The sequence below is a fragment of the Brassica napus genome, chromosome C4 (assembly GCF_020379485.1).
Source record: "Brassica napus cultivar Da-Ae chromosome C4, Da-Ae, whole genome shotgun sequence".
Taxonomy (NCBI): domain Eukaryota; kingdom Viridiplantae; phylum Streptophyta; class Magnoliopsida; order Brassicales; family Brassicaceae; genus Brassica; species Brassica napus.
The window spans coordinates 46,708,247-46,734,514 of record NC_063447.1 but is presented as its reverse complement, the minus strand read 5'-3'; the positions used below and the strand labels follow the sequence as shown (position 1 = coordinate 46,734,514).

Genomic DNA, 26,268 nt, shown 5'->3' with positions numbered 1-26,268 from the left:
AATAATTACGAATATTAAAATTTTACATCAATATATGAATCATATTTTTATTACTAAAATAAGTGTAGTTTAAAATATATTTTATCAACGTATATAAGTTATTTTATTTAATGCATATATTATTAGAAATAATTTATATATTTACAAATAGACATATTTAAAAATGGTAATTAAATAAATAATAATATAATAAAGTAACTTTATAAATTTCAATTATTTTTATCAAAAGTTAAATAATGCAAAATTAAAAGGTCAAAGTAAACTTGAATAAATCAAAATAAAAACAATTACATTATGGTTTTATTTTTTAAACTAATAAAACTAAAATAGAAAAATAGAAAATTTTATTTATATATAACATTTTTAAATATTTTATATGGCGCAGGAAAACTCTAGTTTCAAATTATAAGATAAGAGGAAGAACAAACAATAGACAACTAATTCTTAACTCATACACTCCCATTCATTTTTAATAGATTCCTACTAGTTTTCTGTTCTGATTCTTATAAATCTCAAAGAGTGAGCCAAGAATAGTGTCCATACGTAATGGTGCATAGTTAGAGGCCGTTTTTGTATAAAGAAAGAAAGATGTTCATCTCACTCTTCTTCAAGCACAATCCCATCTCCACACCATCTTGCCCATTCTTCCTCTCCGACAAAGAGAAGAATCCCTTGGTGCGGTCAATGGTCACGAGATCAGTCTTAGCAGGTCTGCCCCACCCGAAATCTACTCCATATATCCCTAACCGGGGTGACCCTGCGATTGCCCCAATTTGTGCACCCGGTTTAATTTTCTTCACTCCACCCACATAGTTCATGCAGTGTGACTCTATCTCTCCCGAATCCAAACCATGTACTGCATCGCTTAGGATCTCTACGACCTTGACAAAACCATCTTCTTCAGAAAATTCCCTCGCTTCATATCCGAACAAACCTATTGGAAACACGCAGTTCCCGAAGTAAGTATCCGGAACTCGCGGACTTAACCGGTGCCTGAAATCCGCTGCGACCAACAAACCGACCGGTCTGTTTGCATCGTCTTCACATGCCTTCACCACGCAAGTCCAAGCGTACGCAAAAGCAATGACGTAAGTTGACAAGCGCAGCTCGAGTGGCCGAGTTGACTCGTTCTGGACTCGCTCCTTGAGTTTTTCTATGTTCTCTCGAGTTAGCTCAACCGTGGCACGGATGGTATCAGCAGTTATCTCAGGTGCCGGGGATGGCTTCAGCGTCCTGATGTTGTTGTTCCTGTACTTTGCCGACATTCCCAAGATCTCTTCCTCCCGTCTGGTCGGAACGTTGATGACCGTACGATCGAAACTAGGAGTTAGTTCCTCGGGTAGAACAGGTAAATTCTTAGTAGCTTCATGTTCCTGTAATCGACAAACGTAAGCCCATGATTTTATAAACATCAAAAATACCTTCCCGTCGACAGCACCGTGGTGCGATGTGACGCCGATGCAGAACCCTTGGTTTGGGAAAAACGTGATCTGCAGAGAAAGCGCAGATGCTGAATCATCTGAGGCTTTCAAAGACGGAACAAAGGAACGTAACTCTGCCGCCGGACGCAGTCCATCTCCTGAAAGGCGGGAGAAATCTGCCTCGGTCTCTGCCACGGTAAGCGTGACTGAGTCGCCCTGGGAGAAGAGGATGCAAGGCTTTGGATCTTGAGCGTCCCACGTAAGGCGGCCAGCGAGGGGAGAGTAGTGGTGGAGGGTGATGGAGAGAGAACGCTCGAGCTTGGGGAAGATCTGGGAGTAAAAGGACTCGGCTGATAACTCGTGGAGTCTGTAGAAGATAACTCGTTGCATTGTGGGTAAGTTTTTCCATGGCAAGTCAAAGAGAGTTAGTGGGAGACTGAGAGAATTGAGAGAGCCGAGTGCCGAGTCCGTAGAGGGGCTGACTTGGACAATCTTGATCACGTTTGTTGCCATTGACGATGGAGTAAGTAATCTCACAAATGTTGATCAAATTGATCATAGAAGTAATCTTAAGTGTCTTGCTAAGAAGTAACCACTCTCACTTAATAATTGTTGACGACGTCCCAACTAATTTTAAAAAAATGAAATAAAAAAGTAAGAAACCAGCTGGAAAGATTCTTATGGTCTCTGTCTGCTATTAGAGTAAAGAAAGATATTCAAAATATGACATATTGAATAGATTGCATGATGCTTTGTTATTAAACATTGAACATTTGTTTTGCTATCTTATTTAGGCCAGGATTGTTTTTCAAGTTTTTAACTTTTGATTTTTGATTTTTAATTTTTAGTTTTTGGTTTTTGGTGACAGTAGTGGACTAACTGAGTTTGGAACAACTCATTTGAAAAGGAATCACCGCGGATTCTTCCTTCGACGTCTTATTGCCCTGCTGGCCTGTGCTTTTTGAGTGTGATACTATTTTTCAGTTGTGTTTTTGGTAAGAGCATGTTATTTCGGCATTTTATTGACTGTTTTCACGTAAATAAAATTTAGTTAAACTTGTTGATGTTACTAAAATCACTATTTTCATGTGTTTTTAAACCTGGACGAACCGGCGGTCGGACTGGGTTAAACCATGAACTGAAAATAATTCGGGTTGAACCATGAACCGAAAATAATTCGGGTTAAGTTAATTCTAAAACCCAACTAAAATCGAACCGGTTAAAAACCCCTATCGAACCGTCAAAAACCCGGGAACTGGCTACCCAATGAACCTGCCAAACCCCGGTTCGTATATAAGCTAAAATTTTGTTAATGAAACAATTAATTTATCTTTAAAAAATTAAAAATAAAAATAAAATTTATCAAAGATTAATAAAGTATCGTCTCTCATCTTTTTATTTTGTCGTCTCTACAACTCATAAAATACAAGATTCACAAAGTTTAATATTCACATCAAGATATTGTTTTTTGTCTACTTCTCACTTTGTTTAAATTTTATTTCATGATCTTTTGTTTTGAAGACTTTAAATAATTGAAACATTTACGTTTATGAAATTTGTATTTCAAAATATATTTTTTTACCTAATGTGTATATAATTTATTTTTAAAAAGTGATGAATATTTAGAGTGATAAAATCTGCGAATAAATTTTAAATTGTTATAAAGCAAGGTCTGGTGAAAACCCATATTCGAAGGCCCATATTCTTATGTCTTTGTATTTCCTAGCCCATATTGTATTAGAGTTTCATACTTATGTAATTCCCTATATAAAGAGCTCCTTATTGTCTAATAAAAATACAGACTTTCCCCTTATTTTCGTAACACCTTATCAGCACGATAGCCTCTAGCCCTATGCCGCCACAAAATATTCTTCAACTCAGCTGAAAATCATCAAACCCTAAACGCAAAGGAATCTGCCTCGGAACTTCAAAGAGGCCGTTCTCTCAAACCGTGAGGACCCAGAAAACGATCAAGATATCAAATCGAAGCCCTCGCCGAGACAAATCCGTCAGTGCAAACTGATTGTTGATCTGACCACCGACGAGCCCTCACGCACAGATACAATGCGCGCCGATTTGATATGGAAACCAAATCCGATTCCAACAAGGATTTTCTAGCCGAACAACTCCTGTGCAAGAAAAGTTTATCATACCTTAGTTGATTCATGTTATCTTGTTGGCGTTAATGTTATCTAATGCTCCTCGTGTTGTTTCATGAGCCGAGGGAATTAAAATCTAATATCAACAAGGAGTTGAAGTCGAGAGGAGTTGCTGCCCGTGCGATCAAACTATCTTTTCCATTCAGATCAAAAGGAGTTCATAGGCGTTTTCGATCCGTCTCAGCTCAGCCTACAGACGATCTCAGTCCGATCCTAGCTCAGATGAACTCAGCCTCAGCTCGCATCCCGGACAGCTCGCGTTCCCGACAGCAAGCATCCCGTTCGTGATAACTCCAGCTCACAGACAGCTCGCGACCTCAGCCTCAATCCGTTCGCGATCCGATAGCAGTCAGCTCGTGTCCCGTTCGTGTTCCAGTTTGCGGTTCATCCCTTTGGTGTTCCGTTCAACAAACATCTAAGGTTAAAGGTAATTCGAAACCTAAGAACCCATAATCGAATATGGATTGTTTGATAAAGAATTAAAACCATAAAACCCTAATCTTTTATGAATAAAAAACCATAGGGTAATTGATCAAAACCCCAAAGAGTAAATCAAAGCTCAAAAATTCGATACCCTCAAACCCTAAATCGAGATTGATCTATTGATCAATTAAAATCGAAATCTTAAATGGTTTTGAATCTCAAATCGAATCCCATTGATCTAAGATCAAACTCGAAAACCTAAAAATCTAAAACACATTCGATTTTTGCATAAACCCTCATTCGAAATCTGATTGATTGATTAAAACTAATTGAATGTTGATTGAGATTGAATTTGATCATGTTGAAATCAAAATTACTAGCTTTGATAGTTTGAAATTGAAAACCCTAATGCTTGAAACTTAAAATCGAATTGATTATCTTGATCACATAGATTTGTTGCTAAGATTGTTTAAATCTCATACTCGAATCTGATATTGATAAATATGAATGAATTGAAATCGTATTGCTTGTTTTAATTGAAACCCTAACCGCCTGTTAGGATAAGTGTTTCCATATAACCTAGTCTTGATTGTTTGATATCGAATACTTTAATCTGAAACTGTATAATCCGGTTGAAACTGAAAATACATGCTAGGTTAATTGTTCTAGACTTGATCATACCTTGTGGCCGTGCGGCTTGTTGTATCATTCATACATAACCATATTGATTGATTGCAATTACACTTAGAATCTTATGCTAGGATGGTAATGAATTGATTCCATCAAGTAGCCGTGTGGCTTGATCTTTGACTTGGCCGAGAGATTTGTTTGTGCACTACTGTATTGATTGCATCATGCATATTTCGTATGAACTGATAGAAACCACCTAACATGCTAGGATTATTAAAACTTGATTGTATGATCTGTTTGTTAATAGAAATTGCATGTTTTATGTTTGGAAAGCTTATGCTAAACATTAAAATGAAAATCGCATGCTAGACATAGAAAATTAAATCGCATGTTTAGGTTTAAAATCTGATTTTTGTTAATCACATGATAGGATTGATAAAACCTAATTGTTTGATCTGATCTCTAATAGAAATTACATGTTTTAATTTTAGAAATCGAAACATAAACATAAAACTGAAATTGCATGCTAAAACCTAGAACCCCTAAGTTATTAGGGTTTTTGTCTTGGCCGATTTTATGCTTTTATAACTTGATATTTTTCATGCATAAATACATGTTTGAGGTTGCATAATTAGAGTAAGAATAGTTACATGTTCTTGTGTCTAAATCCTATTAGAATTAGGATTTGAAGTTTAACCTAAAATCTGATCGGATGTTTATTGGAATTTCCTGAAAATTTAAAACTTAATAAATTTAAATTAGAATTCCAGAATTTGATCATATGAAACCTAGGGATAAAATTTCATGATTAGATTAAAATTATTCATATGCTAATTGTTTAAAAATCGATTAGACCTAGGAAATTGAAATCACATGATTAAAGCCTATTAGAAATAGAAATTGCCTTGATCACATGCTACTGATTGAAATCTGATATGGTTGCTTGATCACATGATATGTTTAAAATCTGAATCGTATGTCTTAACCAAATCTGATCGCCTAGCTCGCATGCTAAGAAATTAAAATTTGGATTGATTGTTAAAGATAAAATCCGATTGCATGCAGCATGGAACCTAGATTTAATTTGCTCAGTCACATGCTCACATGATCCAAATATGCTCACATGATCCAAATCTGATTTGCTAGCTGATTACTTGATTGAAAATGATGTCTTGCTTGTTTAAAACATAGAGATTGCATGAAATCCTATCCGCATGATTAAAAGCTTGGCCGTAGGATCAAAACTTCATCATATGCTAAACTCGATTCGTTTACATTGCTTGACCTATATGTGTTTTTAAACCTTGAATCATATGAACATTGGTAGGATCGTTTCTCAAAGTCTTGGCCAAATGAAATCTTAGCCAAATTTTAAGACATGATCACTTGTTTAAAACTTAAAATCTGATCATAAAATTACTCCTTGACCGATATCTATAAGAATCCTTGAACCATTCGGATTTGGCCTGGCCGAAACTTTTGTTTGGCCTAATGAACAATCGCATGATCTTTAAAGCCTTGGCCAAATGTAGAAGCTTGGTCTAGCTTAAATCTTAATCAAATGCAAAGTCTAAATTCTCTTTGCAAACCTTTAAAAGACCCTGACCGAAGGTAAAAGCATGGCCAAATTGAATTTTCTGTTGGCCAAATATGAAATCTAGTCAAACTAATAGAATCTCTTGGCCAAAGCATTTTGGTAAAATCATCTTGGCCGAATCCCGTTGGCCAAAATTCCTTGGCCGAATCCCGTTGGCCAAAATTCCTTGGCCAAAGTCTTTTGAATAATCTGGCCGAATTTAAATCCCTATTAATCTAATCAGACTTAATTTATTTCTGGCTATTTGTTGCACACTTTGATTTATTTAATGCATGATATTTTCAAAATTATTGTCTAAGGGAACAAAATTTGATATTAAATTACCTAAGTTTGGGATTCAATACGAGATAAATGAACGTTAAGTGTTATTATCTCGAGGGGGAGAATCATAGAATCCCAAAATCCCTAAATAAGTTAAGCATCCACAACAACAATAGCCCAAATAGAACTCGGCCAAAATCAAATCTGAAAACGAAATTGCACAACAAAAAAATTATATGGAGATTAATGATTGGCAAACCGGCCATGCCATTCCGGTTAAGTATGCGACATTCTATTGAATGGTTTAAGATATGCTGCCCCTTTGAATAAGGGAATTGATAATATGAGTATTCACCATGATATTTCGAAAATAAGCAAGGAATTTCGTGGGCTTGATCACCCACGGATGGACTGATCATCCATCATATGTGACGACGACATATGGTTATACATATCCTTGTCAAAGTCTGCAATAAGTTTGCAAGAGTAATTGGTGATACCGGTGGATTTATGAATCCTTATAAGTTGCAGCAAAATTTGTTCGCATAATGCCAAAGAACAAATAGAGACTCTCCCATGAATTTGATAAACGGTCAAGAATTAATGTTCCCATATAGAGAACTTAAATAAGTTGCTCCACCACAAAGTTATAAGATAGGATCTGAAATTGAATTAAGTGTATACGTTGGATATAAATCTCCATAAGAATACATAAGGCCATGAGAGATATGATTAAGTCTAAGCCATGGATTAGATAAATCCGTATATCCAACATCAGGGAGAGAAATAATAAGCTGGTAAACGATTTCGAGAATGAATAATGATCCTCAAATATGAATATAGAATAAGAGTCCAAAGAATGAATCATTCTCAGAACTTAAACAAGTCAGTTGCTAGACATGTTTTATGCTCTAATAAAATTGATATTGGAATTAGTTAAGATAAGATGGTTCCATAAATGTATTACTCGAAAATGAGAAGAGCATAAAATTGAAATGGCAGATCTGAAATTAAGGTTGTCCAAAAGAAACCTTAAACATGACCATGAATAAAGATCAAGTGCCTGAAAATAATAAGATCTAAATGCATTATGTCATGTCTGGATTATAAATGGAACCGGTAAAATAATATCGACGTCGATGATGATATAATATTTGAATACAAAAGCGCTTGACAAAAGCGAAGATCATGAAACCAACGTCTATCATAGAGTGCACTCAGAGAAATTAATCAGAGAAATTGATTAAGCAAATTGATAATGCTATAAGACGTGATATATGAAATCTCTTAAGAGAAGAGATGTAGTCAAACCAGTTGGACATAAGTAAGTCTTTGGTGAGAAAACATAATAAGAATGGTGAAATTGCATAAGGTTCTCACAAAGACCTGTAATCAATTATAAAGGAGACATACTCCTATGTGGTGGATGCAACGACATTCTGATTCCTTATAAGTCTGGCAAATAAAATACATATCTATATGGTTCACTGGATAACAAAATTATGTGAAAGTTCCAGAGGGTATCGAACTACCGAACACATCAAGTTCTCTAGAACAATATTGAATATCTTTATGTGAACGACTTGAATATCCTAGGAACCTCTGGAGAAATTTCCCATAGATAGAATACATCAAGAAAGAATTCAAATTCAACATGAAAGGTTTTGGAAAAACAAGATTATATATTGGATTATACATTGAGCACCTTGAAAAGAAAATCCTTATGCATCAAATGACATACATAGATAACGTGCTCAAGAAGTTTGATATGTACTAAGCTTACGAATTGACAAGTCCCATAATTATAAGGTTCCTCAGTTTAGAAAAGATAATTTCGGCCCTAATGAAGAAAATGAGGAGATCTTTGGTCCCGAAATGCCATGTCTAAGTGCCATAAAGTTTTGACGGATTTGGCGAGCCATACAAGGCTAGATAAATAATTTGCCGTAATCTATTAGCTAGATATAGCTCATGATCGACCCAAAGGCACTAGAACGGAATTATACATATTTTTGTTATCTACAAGGAACTAAAGACTTGGGTCCATTTGATACTAACCTACCCGAAGAAGAGTAAATTATTTTGGTGATACAGGTTGTTTGTTCGTCCAAGTTCACTCAAGCGAGGATTTGGTGGATCTAATTATTAAGGCGTTACTGACATCCAGAGATGTACTCAACAGGGGGAGTAATACATGTTGTACTCTTTTTCTTTCACTATGGTTTTATCCCATTGGGTTTTCCTGGTAAGGTTTTAATGAGGCAACATCCAAAGCGTATTACAAACCACTTCAGAGATGGTCTTCCAAGGGTGAGTGTTATAAACCAAGGTCTGGTGGAAGTCCATATTCGAAGGCCTATATTCTTATGTCTTTGTATTTCCTATCCCATATTGTATTAGGGTTTCATACTTATGTAATTCCCTATATAAATGGCTCTTTATTGTCTAATAAAAATATAGACTTTCCCTTTATTTTCATAACATAAATGTGTTTTTATATTGATTTTAGATTTTAATTGTTATTTTTAAGTTTTTCTACACATTATGGCTATTTAAACATTTTATTTGATATGATCTATTTTTTTAAAAATATGCATATTATCTATAAAATATCATTAAAATTTACTTTAATCTAAGTAAACCCGATTTTCAGACTATACGTTTTACTCCATACTTTTTTCTCTTATTAGCATAAGTTTCTTAAGTTAAAATAGAAGATATAATATAATTTTTTATAACATGATATTGGTTTACAATTTATCGAAATTGCTTATAATTCAATATTCTTGGTTAACACTTCTATATTTATTTATATAGTATATATAAACTATAATTAGAAACCAGTAAATATTTTTTTAATTTCATATATAAAATACGTATAATCTAGAAATTATTACAAAACATATGCAATGATCACATTTATTATATAATGTATATAAACATACATATAATCTTAGATTATATTAATGTTATGCACCTAATTAAGCGGAAAAATGCTTAGAAGCCAATCTAGTTCTGCTTTGTGATTCTTAAGTAACCTAAAGTCGTTTCTCCTTTTGACGAGTGAATGAAAAGTTGATTCGTGTGCTTTCTGATTCAAACCGAGATCTGATTCCTCAGTATCATCATATCATGACGATCGGACATTTACGGTCGGAATCATTTGGTACGTGTCTGCTTCTCTTGCTTCCTGAAGGCGTGATTGCTGCTATCCCTCGTTTTCTTTCTCCAAGCGACGTTTACAACCTAAGCTTATGCTGCAAAAGCCTCTACGACCTTGTCCTTGCGAATTCCGAGAATATCTGGCTTGCCCAGTGTGAGCTAGTACAGGTTCTTCCTTTGTCCGAGATTGTCCAATGGCGAACAGGGATCTCATCTTACAAGACTCTTTGTCGGTTTCTTGCAGGGGTAATGAAGCCTCTTATTGGGGTCTGGGTGAACCAAGTTCTTGAGCTTGGGAATGTTGTTTACGTGATGCCTGGTTTCTTGTCTGTTGTTGGTTGCCGTATCATTCCGCAAGAAGGTGGTCCTTTGGGGATTCAGGAGGGTCGGATTACGTGGTCACCTGTGTTTGAGATAATCTCTGGTTTTGATGGCTCCACTAAGTTTTTCCTCCATGGAAGAGGCAAAGGAGGTTGCTTGTTGTACCCTGGTTCTGTTACGGGCATCGAAAAGAGTTGCAATGTGATCTCACTCGAGGTTGAGCAGAAGACGTTGTGCAGTAGTGAGACTAAGAGAGGAGACAAGGGTGGGGTTAAATTTCAGGAGCTCCATGCTGGCGATGGATTGAACTTGCTCGAACTAAGGCCATGTATGTCTACATGCAGTTGAACCATTAAGTGGGAAATTATTTCCCACGTTGTTAGACAATGAAGGGATGTCGTTGGAACGCAGAACCAAATGCACAAGTTTGGTAGGTATTGGGAGAACATGAACCTCGAAGATGATGAGTTTTGTTACAATCTTGCGCAGGGAGACCTAAACAAGAATTGGGAAAAGAGCAGTGCTTACTTCCATGGGGGATGTGTAGCTCGCCAGAGCTTTATTAGCTCTGGTGACAAATTTTTTTTTAGTCTCAAAGCCTTCTACAGCGAGGAGTCTTTATCCAGGGTGGCCAAAAATTGACCTAGCACGTTTGTCCTTTATAAACTGCCAGTCAAAAATCCCATCAGTGATGGTGACCAAGAGTATGCTGATTTGTGGGGAGGAACATTTGGGTGGCCACCTAGTAAATTGATTAATGATGAAACTGGACATCATTAGCTTTTTAAACTTCCAGTTTGTCTTGAGAATACTCGTTTGCACTTGGCTAGCGAAGTGTTCAATTATCACAGAGATTCCATGTTGTTCTATTTGCCATGAATCAATTGCTGATATACTCTTGATCCAAAAATTTATTCTCATATACTCTTCTCTTTTAATTCTTTTCTTTTTCATTTATTTTTAATTCGAAAAATAAGTAGAAGTCCAATTGACTGATCCTTGATGAATTCACTTATTTACGGAACATACCATTTAACCTAATTCAATTTTCTTCTCCTAAATTATAGATCCACGTTTCTTTTTCTCATTCTCTTTTATCTTCTTCAATTTTACTCTCTCTCTCTAGTGTTCTTCGTTTCCTTCTCATTTTTCTCTTCTTTTTCTTTCTCCTCCTTCTCTTTATTCTTCTCCTCCTCCGACTATTTCTCTTCCTCTTTCTTCTCCTCTGTTTCTGCTTCTTCTTCGTGCTCCTCTTCTGTTTTCTCTTCATCTTCCTTCTCTGCCGCCTTTTCCTCCTTCATCTCCGCTTCTTCCTCCTCTGTCTCATCTTCCTTCTTCTCTGCATATTCCTCTATTTATTCTTTTCGTCATCTTCGATCTATTTTTTTTGTATTTTCGATTTTTAAGATCCAGAAAAACAGATATCAAAATAGAACACGAAAGTAAAACTACAAACCCAGAAAAACAATTTTATCAAGTTATACTAGCGTGTAACTTGGTAAAACTGTATAACTAGGTTATAGTTTTACCAAGTTGTACCTTGACAAATGTACAACTTGGTAAAATTGTATAACTAGGTTGTAGTTTTACCAAGTGTAACTTGACAAATGTACAACTTGGTAAAACTAAAACCTAGTTATACCATTTTCGAGGTATAACTTGATAAAACTAAGACATAGTTATACCAAGTTTATATTTCGGCAATGGTGTAACTCGGTTCAACTTGGTTTTTAGTTTTACTAAAATTCAAAATTCAAATTTTGAATTTGATACCCAAAATTCAAAATTTAAATTTTCAATTGAGGAGGGAAAACGTAAGGGCAAAATTGGAAATCTCTTATTTCACTAAGAGTAGAGAGTATGTTAGAATTCGTAAGAGTATGCCAGAATAAATTTTGCCTCATCAAGAGTATCTGAGATTATGACTCGTTTGCCATCCCGTTCCTTACTAGTTTGGTACTTTCTATGATGTGTACACATTTCTTAATTAGCATCTCTCTAGTTTTTGTGCTATACACCACTTTGAGAAAGTCCAGCCTCCTATGATACTAGTTTGGTGTGGGTCATGCATGTTAGCTTATTGAGCTTCTGAAGTCAAAGTTTCTTAAATCTGCAGTAATGATGTTTTTGTGTGGTTATGAAAAGGCCTTTGGTACGTTTCAAAACATTTTCCTCCTTTCAATGTAAGTAAAGTCAATAGATTTTGTGTTCACTCCCTTTTTTTTTTCTCCTTTATCTGACCTCTTCACGATAGACTTCACTACGTGATAGTGAGCTGAAGCCTTCTGCTATTCCAGATTTAAGTTATAGGAGCTGTGAAGGAGATTTGCTTACTTTCTTATTACCAACGTACCTGTAAAAATTAACATATGAATGGTCACAAAAGAGGATAGCTCAGTTGGTAAAAGAGAGAAGAAGCAGATCTGCATCAGTAACTGAAGATGAGGTTTTTGTTTCTGCATTGCATGAAGATGTCTTCAAGGCCAGGCTCGTAGATGGGGAACCTGATCCCTGTTCCATGCGTTGATAGGTAGGACAGAGATGTCAACGACTCCTACAATATACATGTGTGGACATTTGAGTGCGATCACTGCTATTGTTGGACCACCAACATATCCACCTCCAATACAATAGATCTTCACCATCGTTTTTGAAACTCTCTATGCAAAAAAAGAAAGTCGAATCAAAACTTACAATTGCAACGCAGATTAGGAACGAAGAGCAGTAGATTCAATAGCAACTGACCCGATCTGGAGTTAATATTCAATATCATCATAAGCGTTTTTTATCACTTTTAGCGGCCATTGCGAATCTTATCTTTGATCCCTATGTTTTCAAGTAATAGAGCATCTAAAGAGTGATTAACACTTGAAGAGAAACAAGAAGTGGAGTATCTCATGAGAGATTATCACATTGTTAACAAATCTCAATGTTGGAACTTGTTTTTTGACGAAATGGTTTGAAACCATTTTTTGGTAAGTTTTCGGGCAAAAACGTTCGTTTGGAATAACCGAATATTGTTTGACACTATGTAGTAGTGTATTCGTATGTCAAAATCAAAGTTGGTTTGAGTGAGAAATGCTGGTCCAAAGTCATTTGATTTAGAAAACTTGTAAAATTAGACAATTTGACTATGTTTAAAAAATAATAAATGTCCCACATAAAAAATATGAGGTGAGAGTCCTCTTTTTGATATATGGAGAAGTAAGAAAATAGTTCATGACCATATAAATATACTATGGTATATTGGTGGAAAAATATATTCGATTAAAGTGTGTTTGCATATTAAACCGAGTTAACCAAATAAAATTTGGAATAAACTGGTTTGAAATTAAAAATTAATTTAATAAACAAGATGTTATGTATATTATGCTGATGCCATTATGGCAAGTCTTAAATATACTTGTTCTCCAAGCTTTACTTGTTCTCCAAGTGGCTTTGTCCACAAGCTATTGTACTCCTATATAAATGACTCATTACTCATAGAATAATACATACCAATTCCTCTTTCTCTCTTCTCTACTTATAACACGTTATCAGCACGAAGCTCTAGCGATCTTGAGTTAATAGGGTATAAACCTTTATTCTGATATATTTTTAGTTTATGTTGAATCTTTCTTCAAATCATGTTTATTATTAATTCATGGTTTGTAAGAGTGGATTCATAGTTCATACGCATACTTAATTGATTGAGTTTATAAGTTCTTAGTCGACCATATTGATTCGACCTTGTTTCAAGGAATGAAAATCATTGTATCTGATGAGATCGTATCGACGTTATAAGCTAAACTCAATCTATGTTTGAATACACTTGAGTAATTGCTTCATTACGGCTGCAATTTGTCATCATACGCTATTGTTCTTACATATGGATTCATATTATTGTTATTTTATATAGTTGCGTATAGTCATAACCAATAGCTATCTTAAATATTTTTATTGAATATAGCTGTATATTTATATCGTTTGTCTTTACTTGACACCATGATTATTTCTCAACCTTTTGCATATAATTAAAAAAAAAAAAAGCATATTGTTCGATGTTCTTAATGCTTAACATGTGGTATGTCATCGAGTCATATGTTTGATGGTTTAATTTTATGGCTGCATCCCATATTATTATTAGACTTTTTACGTTTGAAACCATACGGCTGCATATTTTTATTAACATTGTTATTAGCTTTTATTAGTATTGTTTTTTAAAACCTTAGCCACATAGCAAAATCTTAAAAATCCTAGTTGCGAGTGTGCTAAACCCTAAGCGTTCCGTCTTGCTTTCGTTGAGACTATATCTCGTGAGTGTGCTAAACCCACCTCTTTGTTTGATGAGAATCGAATATTTTATGCTCTTAAAAGCCATATGATTTAGTATATGTATTCTGGTTGCTAAGAGTAGTACGTGGTTGAATTGGTTTATTTTTTTTTTTAAACTGGTTAAAAAAAATGATTGAGTTATCGAGTCATTGTTAAATATCAATTTATCTATAGTTCTTTGATATTATATATAGATTTAGATATTTGTTAGTAAATTATGAATCACTAGTAGTCTTGGTATAGACTCAATTTTGAAATCAAATTAATTGTTACGAACATAATAGCCATATTTATATAAGCAAATTTTAAGTATTTCAGGATTATTTAATCTTTGTAAAAGTGAAGATACCATGTGAGATGTCGAGAAACATGAAAAGTTGGAACCCATAAAAGATAAGTATTTTCTTATTTTCCATGCTTTATATATAAGGTCGAGTAAAGTATAATTAGATAAAGTAATTTGCATAAAAGTTGGTATGAAGATCATATTTCATTACCATTTTATATATGGGGGTTTTAAATTTAAGGCTTGATTTTAAAATATGCATAAGTTTTGGAAAACAATCCACAGAAAGATATTATCACCAGAATGTGATTATCTAAAGTTCATTATATTTATGCATCTAAAGATTACAAGACATGAAGTCTGTAAATAAAGTTCAACTATGTTGGATGTTTAAAAGGAAAATTTCTCGAAGAAATTTTTAATGATGTATCTATATTGAAAAATATTATTTTTCACAAGTAATGTTGTCCAGCAGACACATGATTGAGAAAAGAAATTAAAGAAGATTATACTAATATCTTGTCTCATTGAGACTGAGAAATTTAATGAGCTATTGATGTTAGATGATAAATCACGTCTAGTTGATTATGATCATTTTCTTGAAGAGAATATGACATTTTATATTGAGAAAGAAAATCAACATAAATAGTATTGGTCAAGAAAGTGGACATAAAAATGGTTGTAGACGTGAATATGGATAAGGTCAAGATCCAAATAGTTTCTTTATAGAACTTATATTCTCACTTGAAGTTGAGAAAATAAACATGGTAATAAAGAAGAGATATGATTCATTCATCGAAAGATGAAAGAAAATTTTTGTGAGTACAATACAAGCTAATAGAAAGCTTAGAGTGTTCAAGAAGAGGATATATGAATGCTCCAGAAGAGTATATAGTATTATTGCACATAGAATGCAATTTAAATTCCCTAGGAATGCAATTTAAAGTTCTTAAGGTATTGTATTCTTATAAGTCTCAAAAATTTAGAAGGATCTAAGAAAGAATACATAACCAATGTATGGTATGTTGTTGATTCAAAAATGAGATTCATTCGAGATTGATAAACCTGTAGTATTATCATCTCGAGGGGAAGAGTTAAAGAAGCTCACATTTTATGATAAGTGAAACATCCATAAGATTATGTTTGCACTAAAACTAAGTTTGAAGAATCATTCTCAAAGTAAATCTCTCGGATTTTGAGACACTTATGTTGAGACAATAAGCAAAAGAAATGTTATATACATAAGTATTTTAGAAAAAGTATCTATAGCTTCTTATATATTGTACTACACAAAGATTAGTGTAATGAAGATAAATATATAGTAAACCAGAAGTTTACAAAATATGTGGCATGAACCAGTTAGACCATTTTGGTTCAGTAATGATGCGAAAAGATACATAAATATTTATGTGAATATTCATTGAAGAACCACAAGATTCTTGCGAATGATTTCACATATGTTGTTTGCTCATAAGATAAAATGGTAATACGGTTTTCACCAGCCAAATGAAGTTATTGGCATGAATAAAGAAGATATTAGTGGACTGATCACCCACTATGCATCTTTATAATAATGGTGAATCCACTTCTTAAAGCCTTTGATGACTATAGAAAAATCACTGGGACAAGTGTTAAACATTTTGAGCAACACTAATTCGCATCAAGCAAACAAGTAATCATTGGTTCTCCCCGTCATTGGTATTGGGTTAGAAATCAACCATTTTCCATCAAAGAATGTTGGATGTGCGATATACATTCCATTTGCTCCACCATAGAGCTTTAATTAAGATATATTCTCAAATGAGGTTGAAATTATATGTTGGATATGAATCTTCATTGATACTTAAGAATCCATAGCCATCCCTGAAGGATATAAGTAAGGCTCGATTTGAATGCTAAAAGTGAATTAGCATTTCCAACATAAAGAGGAGAAAATAAACAGCTGAAAAAGAAAATAAGTTGATATGAGTTATCGTTGATCCTCAGACTTAAAGAAAATGTAAAATATAAGTCCAAAAAATAATTCAATTATAGTGCTTAGTAAAGCAGTTGCCAGACAAATTTGCTGACCCCAAATAAATATAGTGATCGAGTCACATATACCAGCTGTAAATGCTCCAATAAAAATATATGTTCTATAAGAACAATATCAAACTGCAAGTCACGCCTGAAGCGTGGTAGACATGTGGTTCCAAAGATAAGAATCCTCACAAATGAAAAGGAGCATAAATTAATAATGGTCACGAGGAAATAAAGTTTTTGAATGATCTCCAGAAGAGACATTAAACATGACTGAAAGAAATTCAGGTACCTGAGACAATGAAGAGATCTCAATAAGTTATGTCATGTATAGAATAAAATGGAACGAATAGACAAATCGACGTCGATGATATTTATGCATGCAAAATAGCAGTTGATATGATAAATGAGAAAGATGATCATGAAAGAAAGTCTATTGAAAAGTGTACACAAAGAAAAGATTGGCCAAATCAAAAAGAAGCAATAGACAAAGATAAAAACTCTTGTGAAAGAGTGAGGTTTTTGGACCAGTAGTCCATACACTAGAAGGTGTAAAACAAGTGAGATAGAAATGAGTCGTTGCACCAAAGAAAGATCAATATGGAATTGATTGTGAAGAGACATAGTCTTATGTGGTAGGTGCAACTACTTTTATGTTCCTTATTAGTCTGACAATAAAGGAAAAACTTGAATTATACAACCCACTGGAAACTGATAGTCTCTAAGAGATAGAATCCCTAAAAGATAGAATCCCTGAAGGATTGATGATATCAAAATCATATTCGATCGAAATATGTTTATGGGATATATGAAATATTTGAAATTAATCAATATATCTTTATATTTATCAAGAGATTATAGATCAATAGAATCATTGATTTAAATATAATCAAAAACTCCCGAAGAGTTATAGAAAATTATATTTTGGAAGAAAGCTCTTGACAATACAATATTGTCTTTATGTATTCCAAATCGGAGATCTAAAATTAATTGTTATCATAAAGATCCTTGAAGGATTTTATTTAAGATGCTCATATATGTTTGGTCTTGAAGTACCATATTTAAAGTGTTATTGAGCAAATTACTAATCTTTTTAATAACCAAAAGATGTAATTTCATATGACAAGAAAGAAAGTCATAATAGTAACTTTCATAGTTACGAATGAGTTATTCGTATGTACGACACGAATGTCTAGACGATTGTATGTAAGAAGTTTGGTTTGAAGTCCAAATAGACCAAGAAAATATTGTCTATATCAAATAAGAAGTGTGGACCAGAAATCTATAGACCTTGAATACTCTAATGGAAAGAGTATTACAATATTCTCAATTTCAAAAGGAGATTTCTCTGATTGGAACGGAGAAGAAATGTGAAATATGTGTGGTTGTACTCTTTTCCCTCATCATGGCTTTTATCCCACTGAGTTTTTCCATGACAAGGCTTTAACGAGGCAACAAAGAACACACAAAAGATAGACATCCAAAGAGAATGTTACAATTTGGGAGATGAAAATCTATCATTGTTCTAAAGTTTTGGAGATAAAAAGAATACAAGAAATGGTCAGATCATGAAGACTCATGCACTACTGAAGAATGGCGAAGTTCGTTTCCTACAAGTTCGTTCGAGTAAATATTTGGTTGTTTCATTCACCAAGACGCTACCTTTGCTACTTTCAAGAAGCTCACTCATCTTATTGAACTACGTTGTCTCAAAGATCTCGATGTATGTACACATGAGGGGAAGTCATTGCACGCTGCACTCTTTTTCCTTTAACCATGGTTTTTTCTATTGGGTTTTCCTGGTGAGGTTTTTAACGAGGCAGCATCTTATGCGCATAATGGACATCAAGGGGGAGTGTTATGTATATTATGGTGATGCCATTATGGCAAGTCTTAAATATACTTGTTCTCCTAGCTTTACTTGTTCTCCAAGTGGCTTTGTCCACAAGCTATTGTAATTCTATATAAATGACTCATTACTCATGGAATAATACATAACAATTCCTCTTTCTCTCTTCTCTACTTATAACACAAGACAACTAGTCTAATACCCTAAGTATGTTTTGGGTCAAATTCAAATTAATTTTACGATTCAAAAATATCTTTGCCATTGATGATAAAACGTTGCCATTGACTTTGTCTTAATGGTTGATCTAAATTTATTATTTTGAATCAATGCTTGTGTACGTTTTATCATTAGTGTTCTTTGAAACAAGCATATAAAGCACTTCTCCGTATTGCATTGTAATCAGAGACATTCATTCATACAAATAAGAAAAACAATTTTCCCATGTCGAATAGTGATGTTTTTTTTAGTCTGAAAGTGCAACAAAGAAATATGTACGATAGATTCTATTTTTCGGTGATGATAAATAGAAAGAATGGTGCAATTGTATTCTGAGAATTTGATCGCTATGAAACCGTCACACTACAGAGCGTTTAAAGATTTAAGGAAAGAGATTAATCATCTCGACTCTGCAATTCTTCTTTATTCGTTTGTTTCGGTATTGTATTTTTTAATTTATGTTCTTATTATTTTTACAAATATCAGTCGTTCCTATTGTAGTAAAATAAGGTTCCTGCACTCACAACTCATGAGTATCCTATGCCCGTTTAAGCATAATTTTTTTCGCATCAAACTAAATAATAAATCTAGAACGCTTTGTGTAAGATAAAAATGAAAAAATAAAACTAGCGTTACACAAAAATATATGTTATAAAATAGTTTAGTCCCAGACCAATCAAAGACCTGACAAAGCGATTTATTAGGGTTAGAGAATCTAAATATGTCTACAGGCCACAAAAGCACCTTCCTTAGTGTCAGCAACATCACAGAAATCTTTCATCAACAAAAAAAACATCGCAGAAATCGAATTGAATCCCGAGAACATCGAGAATCCCCTAATTTATCAGCCTATATATACGTACATTTCCATCTATACTAACTAAGAATTAAGATAATTCAATCAAGGAAGGATAAAATCATGAAGCTCTTACAAAATATAATATTTGTTCAAGTTTTGATGATGGCAATGGTGATATGGATCGTGCCCATGACTTGTGGTCATGGTCATGGTCATGGTCATGGTCATGGTCATGGTCATGATCATGGTCATGGTCATGGTCATCACGCACCCGTAGCTGGTTGGCTAGATGCCCGTGCCACATTTTACGGTGACATCAATGGTGGCCAAACTCATCGTAAGTAGAATTGTTAATTTCAAGACCTGTATAAAATGTAAATTTTGCAGGTCCTATTTATATGTAATTTTATGCATTAACCAACATGAACACGTAGTAAATGAGACTCAATCTTTGACCTCGAGCCAAAGGGAGAAAGAGGAATTGAGTTTTATAATTATTATAATAATAATTATATGGTTGGTTAGGCTGCATTTTATAAAACGCCAATTTTTTTTTTTTTTTTGTATATACACCTACTTCTGTTATAAATATGTGTGGCATAAAACGTTTAAATTCTTATAAATACGTTTGTAAATTGTAAATGCATTTTGATTTTTCACTATAATTGACAAATCAAAATTAGAAAAATAGTTATAAACCCCATATAAAGCAAAAGTAAACACATGCAAACAAACAAACAAACCGAAGCTATAAATCTTACAAAATGAAAATACATACTCACTTGTCCCATTTCATTAACAGAGGGAGCCTGTGGATATGGTGATTTACACAAACAAGGCTTCGGTTTAGCCACGGCAGCACTAAGCACCGCACTATTCAACAATGGCTACACTTGTGGGGCATGTTACGAGATCAAGTGTGCGAATAGTCCACAGTGGTGTTTGCCCGGAAGCATCAAGATCACAGCTACAAACTTCTGTCCACCCGATCCCAGCAATAAGAAAGACAGCTGGTGCAACCCACCACAGAAACACTTCGATCTCTCCCAACCAATGTTCCTCAAAATCGCTCAGTACAAAGCCGGGGTTGTCCCAGTTAGATACAGACGTGTTCATTGTACCAAGACCGGAGGTGTCAAGTTTGAAATCAAGGGAAACCCTCATTTCGTTATGGTCTTGCCGTACAATGTAGGAGGAGCCGGAGATATTAAGGAATTGTGTATTAAGGGAACCAAAACCGATTGGATTAAGATGCAGAAGAACTGGGGGCAGATTTGGAATAGTGGTGTTGTTATGACCGGACAATGCTTGTCGTTTAGGATCACTACCAGTGATGGATCTACGAAAGATTTTATGGATGTGACACCGACAAATTGGGGATTTAACGGACAGGCTTTTGATGGAAAGATTAACTTTTAGAAAAAGTTGATGCGAATTTTGTTAGCGAATACTTGCAGTTAAATAAGAGGAGAGGGTTATTGATATATTGATATGTATTTTTTCCAATTTTTTAATTTTTTCATTGTTATTGGTGTAAAGCTTTTTATATTCTATGTAAATTCACACAACAAATAGTAATATTGATATATATATATATATAACTATATAAAATATTATAAATAGTTACATGTATATTTATAGATAACACATAGTTAAATATGGTTCATCTACAAACTCTTACTATGGAGCTGAAAAAGAGATCACACTAGTCTTCACCTAGCTTTAGATATGCAAAATGAAGGAGAAGAAAAATCAGATATGCAACTCACGGCTCCACAAGACCACATCTACAAAAAGAGAATGGTGCCATGCACCACCCAAATACCTGGGATAAGATAAGCAAGAGGAAAGTGACAAATATGGTTTCTCTACCCGCATTAGCATATGGATCTATAATAAGGAGGGTATATGACTCATAATAAAAAGAGACATGAACAAAGAAGAAGACTATATATGAAAGGGCGCCTTGGACGATGAATCACATACTAGAGTTGAATGTCACATCTAAGATGGTCTGAACATCCCGTTCCTTCAAAGACATCCTAGGACTGTGGATATGTTGCAAACCAGTGTTCATTAAAAAGGAACAAACAAGTCAAAATATACCGTGGACCATGCAAGTCAAAATCCAGGAACAAACAATATTGTGTCAAACGTTGACATACACATACACATAGACAAGGCTGCAAACGGCTACTTTCTCTCTCCTCTAGGGCGACACGCTTGGCGATTTCCCTACCGTGACTCAAACAGCTTCTCACCGGCGTCTCATCAGGCGTCGGCTTCTCGTCCAGTCATCAGCTCCATCTCCATCCCCCCCGAGGGAGATGAAGAAGAAGAAACCCAAAAAATCCTCACCCTCGAAGACGTCTCCGAAGACTTCTCCGGCGAAATCGTCTTTCCCACCAACCAAGGTTCCTGAGAAAGTTCCCATCTTTGTGGTCGACAATGAAGTTTCCGATGCCCAATTTGACTCCACAGTCGAGGCGGTTGCTCAACTCCCAGTTAGCCACCCAGATCCGACCTCTCAGTCCGAAGTCTCTCCGTCAGCAAAGAGTGTGATCGCCGTGCAGTCAGCGGATCCTTCTTCAGCTCTAGACGAAGAACTCACCAACAACCGTCCTGAGTCGAGCTCTAAGGGTCTTCCCCCGAGCTGCTCTGCAACACTTCCAGAAGCTTCAAAACCCTCCAAGGGTCTAGATCTGTCTGGAGCAACAACAAATGTAGCTATTGCTGATGCCAATGTAATTCATGTGAGCTCGCAACAAGCTAATGAAAAGGACCTTCCCTCAGCCAGAGAACACGGGGAGATTTTCACAGGAGGCCAAACATCGCAAGATATAGGTTCTGCTCCACCTAAAGATACCTGGTGTGATCTTGCTAAAGGAGTGAAGCGCCTCTCAAAAAAGGGAGAAGCTTTCACTCTTCCTTCAGGGGAAGCTTGTATCAAGATCCCAAATTCGGTTATTGAGAAGAACAGGAAATCATGGGAACCCTTTGTGCTTGGTCAGTTCTACTCCGATCCGCCTTCTCAAGGTACTCTTCACAACATTGTAAATGGAATCTGGAGCAAGCAATATCGTGACATTGCGGTCTCAAAAATGGAAGGCTTCGCTTTTCTATTCCGGATTCCAAACGCAGCGACCCGAGCCAGGGTGATTAAACAGAAACTATGGCAGATCGAAGGACAAACCATGTTTGTAGACAAATGGGAACCTGGTGTTGTGCCTACCAAGCCCGAGCTCACTTCAGCCCCCATCTGGCTGGAACTAAGAAAGGTCCCTCTTCAGTTCTTTAATGAGGATGGCCTGGAGCGCATTGCAGGACTGGTGGGACATCCCAAGTTTCTGCATCCCACGACAGCGAACAAAACAAACTTAGAGGTCGCCAAGGTGTTTACTATCATCGATCCTAGGAAGCCCGTCCCCAAGGCAGTCAACGTTCAGTTCGACTCGGGAGAAATCTGTAGAGTGCTTGTCTCCAGTCCTTGGATGCCACCGGTATGCGACATATGTAAAGAAATAGGGCACGCAGCGAGACGCTGTCCGAGGGCTCCAACGGCTTGTACATTATGCGGCTCGACAGATCATGTACGTGCGAAATGTACTCAAAAGTCTAAGTAAGAGAGACATGTCCGATAGGACAACCACGAGAGACAGGAGTCTAAAGGAAAGAAAACAAGGAGAGGGAGGTCTAAAGACAAGCTGAACTGGGTCCTGGTAAATCCACCAAATGATGCACATGTTCCTTCGAAGGAACATCCTGCTGAGCAGTCTTCACCGGTGGTTCCTCCTCAGCCCAATCAAACTGTGACGCCTATGCTGGAGTTTCCTCATCAAACCAAGCTGGGCACTGGAAAGGACATAGTTAGGGGGGGGGGGAGACCAGTGCCTCTGCGAGCTATCTTCTTCCTTCAATCAACAGAAGCAACTCTGGTATTTCCCGATATTCTCACTCAGACGTTCAGCCTGATTCCTCGGATGTTGAGTCCTCTGATTCGGAGTTGGAAGAGGGTGAATTCAGCAGATTCGAGCCTGATTTCGAGGTTGTGCGCAACAAAAAACGTTTCTCATGGCAGAAAGGAAACCGGGGCAGGGGCCCCAAAACCAATTAATTTTTATGTCGACTGATCTTTTTTGCTGGAACATACGCGGTTTAAATAAATACAGTCACCGCAGCGGATTACGTAAATGGTTTAGGAAGAACTCTCCTCTTTTTGGTGCTCTGCTTGAGACGCATGTGAAGCGGCTCAAGTTAAATAAATTTGTTTCGGATATATTCCTAGGCTGGTCTGCTGATCACAACTATGACTTCTCGCCTTTGGGTAAAATTTGGATCATTTGGCATCCTTCTCTTTTGGTAACTGTTATCTCAAAATCTCTTCAGATGATCACTGTTGAGATTACTTGGCCCTCCTCTCAATCCAATTTAATTATCTCTGTCATTTATGCTTCTAATGATATTGATGAGAGAACTAATCTTTGGGCAGAAATCTCTTCTTTAGCTTCTTCGCAGGCCCTGGACTCTAAACCTTGGATGATCCTGGGCGACTTTAACCAAATTAGAGAACCTGCGGAGCACTCAAAACCTCAGTCCCTGAATCTGGATAAGAAAATGAGGGACTTCAATCAGTGTCTGCTAAATGCTAATGTCGAAGACCTTAACTTCAGAGGCACTTCATTCACATGGTGGAACAAACAAAAGAATTCACCTATTGCCAAAAATCTGGACAGATGCCTTGTGAATGACGACTGGTACTTCAACTTTCCCTCTTCAGTTGCTTTCTTCGGTAGCCCGGAGTTCTCTGATCATGCAGTCATCTCTATCTCCCTCGATCCTGAGCGTGCTAGAGCCAAGAAACCTTTCAGATTTTTTAACTTCCTTACAAAGACCGCGGGGTTTAGGGATTTGGTCTGCGTCAACTGGTTCTCATTCAACATCACCGGCTCTGCAATGTATAGAGTCTCTAAGAAGCTTAAACTACTTAAGAAATGCATCAAAGACTTCAGTCGACTTAACTACTCTGGTATTGAGAGGAAAACGGCAGAAGCTCATGAAAAGCTTATCCAGGCGCAAGCAGTCATGTTATCTTCTCCCTTAACGATGAATGCTTCTGCTGAACTTCAGGCTTTAAAGGAATGGGAGGATCTGTCTAGTGCTGAAGCAGCTTTCTTTTTCTAGAGGTCAAGGATAAACTGGTTGGCCTTTGGAGATGGAAACTCAAGGCTTTTTCGCAGATACGCGGCGACCAGACAAGCCATAAATCATATCCACTTTCTGAATTCAGATGTAGGGGAGCGTATTGAGTCTCAAGAGGGTATTCAGCAGCTGTGCGTTGATTACTTCTTGAAGCTTTTGGGAAGTGAAAGCTCTCAACCTATGTTTATTCAAAGTGATCTTGATCTCCTATTTAATTTCAGATGTTCTGAGGAGCAGATCGCGGGGTTTGAAAAAAAGTTCACTAATGAGGACATAAAAGAGGCCTTCTTCTCACTACCCAGAAACAAAACCGGTGGGCCTGACGGTTACTCTGCAGAATTCTTCATAGATACGTGGGAGATAATTGGTCCGGAGGTGACTGAAGCAATTCTAGAATTCTTCAACTCTGGCTGCCTTCTCAAGCAGTGGAACTCAGCGTCTCTTGCCCTTATCCCTAAGATCCCCAATGCGTCCCATCCCTCAGAATTCAGACCCATCTCGTGCTTAAATACGGTCTACAAAGTAATCTCGAAGCTGCTCGCCTCACGACTCAAAGAGATACTCCCCCTGATGATTTCCAAGTCACAATCAGCTTTCCTCCCAGGGAGACTCTTGGCTGAGAATGTACTGCTTGCCACTGATCTAGTTAATGGATACAATACTCAAAACATTTCACCTCGTGGCATGTTAAAAGTTGACCTAAGGAAAGCTTTCGATTGTCTGAGATGGGATTTTATTCTTGCATCTCTGCGTGCTCTGGCCATCCCTGAAAGCTACATCAGATTAATTTCGGAATGCCTCTCCACTGCATCTTTCTCCATCTCCATAAACGGTGCTCTAGGTGGGTTCTTTAACAGCACGAAAGGAATAAGGCAGGGAGATCCTATGTCCCCATATCTCTTCGTTCTTCTCGCTGCTAGATTTGACACTGGAAATATTGGATACCATCCGCGAACAGAGAATGTGAAGATATCTCACCTAATGTTTGCTGATGATGTTATGATCTTCTTTGACGGCAACAACAACAGTCTGCATGGTATAGCTGAATGCTTGGACGACTTTGCTTCATGGTCGGCTTGTCCATGAACACTACTAAGACGGAACTATTCACCGTGGGCCTGGACCAAAGAGAATCCTCTTCTCTAGCGGACTATGGATTTCCATCTGGTGCATTCCCCATCCGCTATCTTGGCCTTCCGTTGATGTCACATAAGCTTAAAATTTCGGATTATGCTCCGCTTATCAACAAAATCACTAAGTGCTTCCGAGCGTGGTCTGTCAAGATCCTCTCCTTTGCGGGAAGACGACAACTCTTGAAGACTGTATTACTTGGCACCATCAACTTCTGGTTCTCAGCTTTTATGCTTCCTAAGGGTTGCATTAAGATCATTGAATCGCTTTGCTCCCGTTTTCTGGTCTGGAAACATTGAAAAGAGAGGCATTGCCAAGGTTGCGTGGTCAACGGTCTGTCTGCCTAAGCAGGAAGGCGGGTTGGGGCTTCGTAACCTCTCTGTTTGGAACCAAGTATTATGTTTAAAATTCATCTGGATACTTCTCTCTGATTCCTCTTCGCTTTGGGCTGACTGGCATCGCAGCATCCACTTATCTACTC

At 36.3% G+C, this 26,268-nt stretch overlaps 3 protein-coding genes and 1 pseudogene across 3 annotated transcripts; 3 read left to right on the top strand and 1 right to left on the bottom strand.

Moving 5' to 3' along the window:
* Window positions 1-557: 557 nt before the first annotated feature.
* Window positions 558-1,934, bottom strand: LOC106393216 (BAHD acyltransferase At3g29680-like). The gene is made up of 2 exons (XM_013833945.2): window positions 1,422-1,934; window positions 558-1,373 (listed from the first exon to the last, which is right to left on the bottom strand). The coding sequence occupies exons 1-2, from the start codon at window positions 1,932-1,934 to the stop codon at window positions 558-560; spliced, it is 1,329 nt and encodes a 442-aa protein (XP_013689399.2).
* Window positions 1,935-8,166: 6,232 nt separating this feature from the next.
* Window positions 8,167-13,016, top strand: LOC125586297 (annotated as a pseudogene).
* A 6,546-nt stretch (window positions 13,017-19,562) lies between these two features.
* On the top strand, window positions 19,563-21,043 carry LOC106395776 (expansin-A24-like). The gene is made up of 2 exons (XM_013836137.3): window positions 19,563-19,794; window positions 20,260-21,043. The coding sequence occupies exons 1-2, from the start codon at window positions 19,578-19,580 to the stop codon at window positions 20,874-20,876; spliced, it is 834 nt and encodes a 277-aa protein (XP_013691591.2). The 5' UTR covers window positions 19,563-19,577; the 3' UTR covers window positions 20,877-21,043.
* Window positions 21,044-21,784: 741 nt separating this feature from the next.
* Window positions 21,785-25,742, top strand: LOC106393218. The gene is made up of 6 exons (XM_048755936.1): window positions 21,785-23,047; window positions 23,099-23,323; window positions 23,425-23,502; window positions 23,844-24,272; window positions 24,348-24,607; window positions 24,695-25,742. The coding sequence occupies exons 1-6, from the start codon at window positions 21,785-21,787 to the stop codon at window positions 25,740-25,742; spliced, it is 3,303 nt and encodes a 1,100-aa protein (XP_048611893.1).
* Window positions 25,743-26,268: the final 526 nt, after the last annotated feature.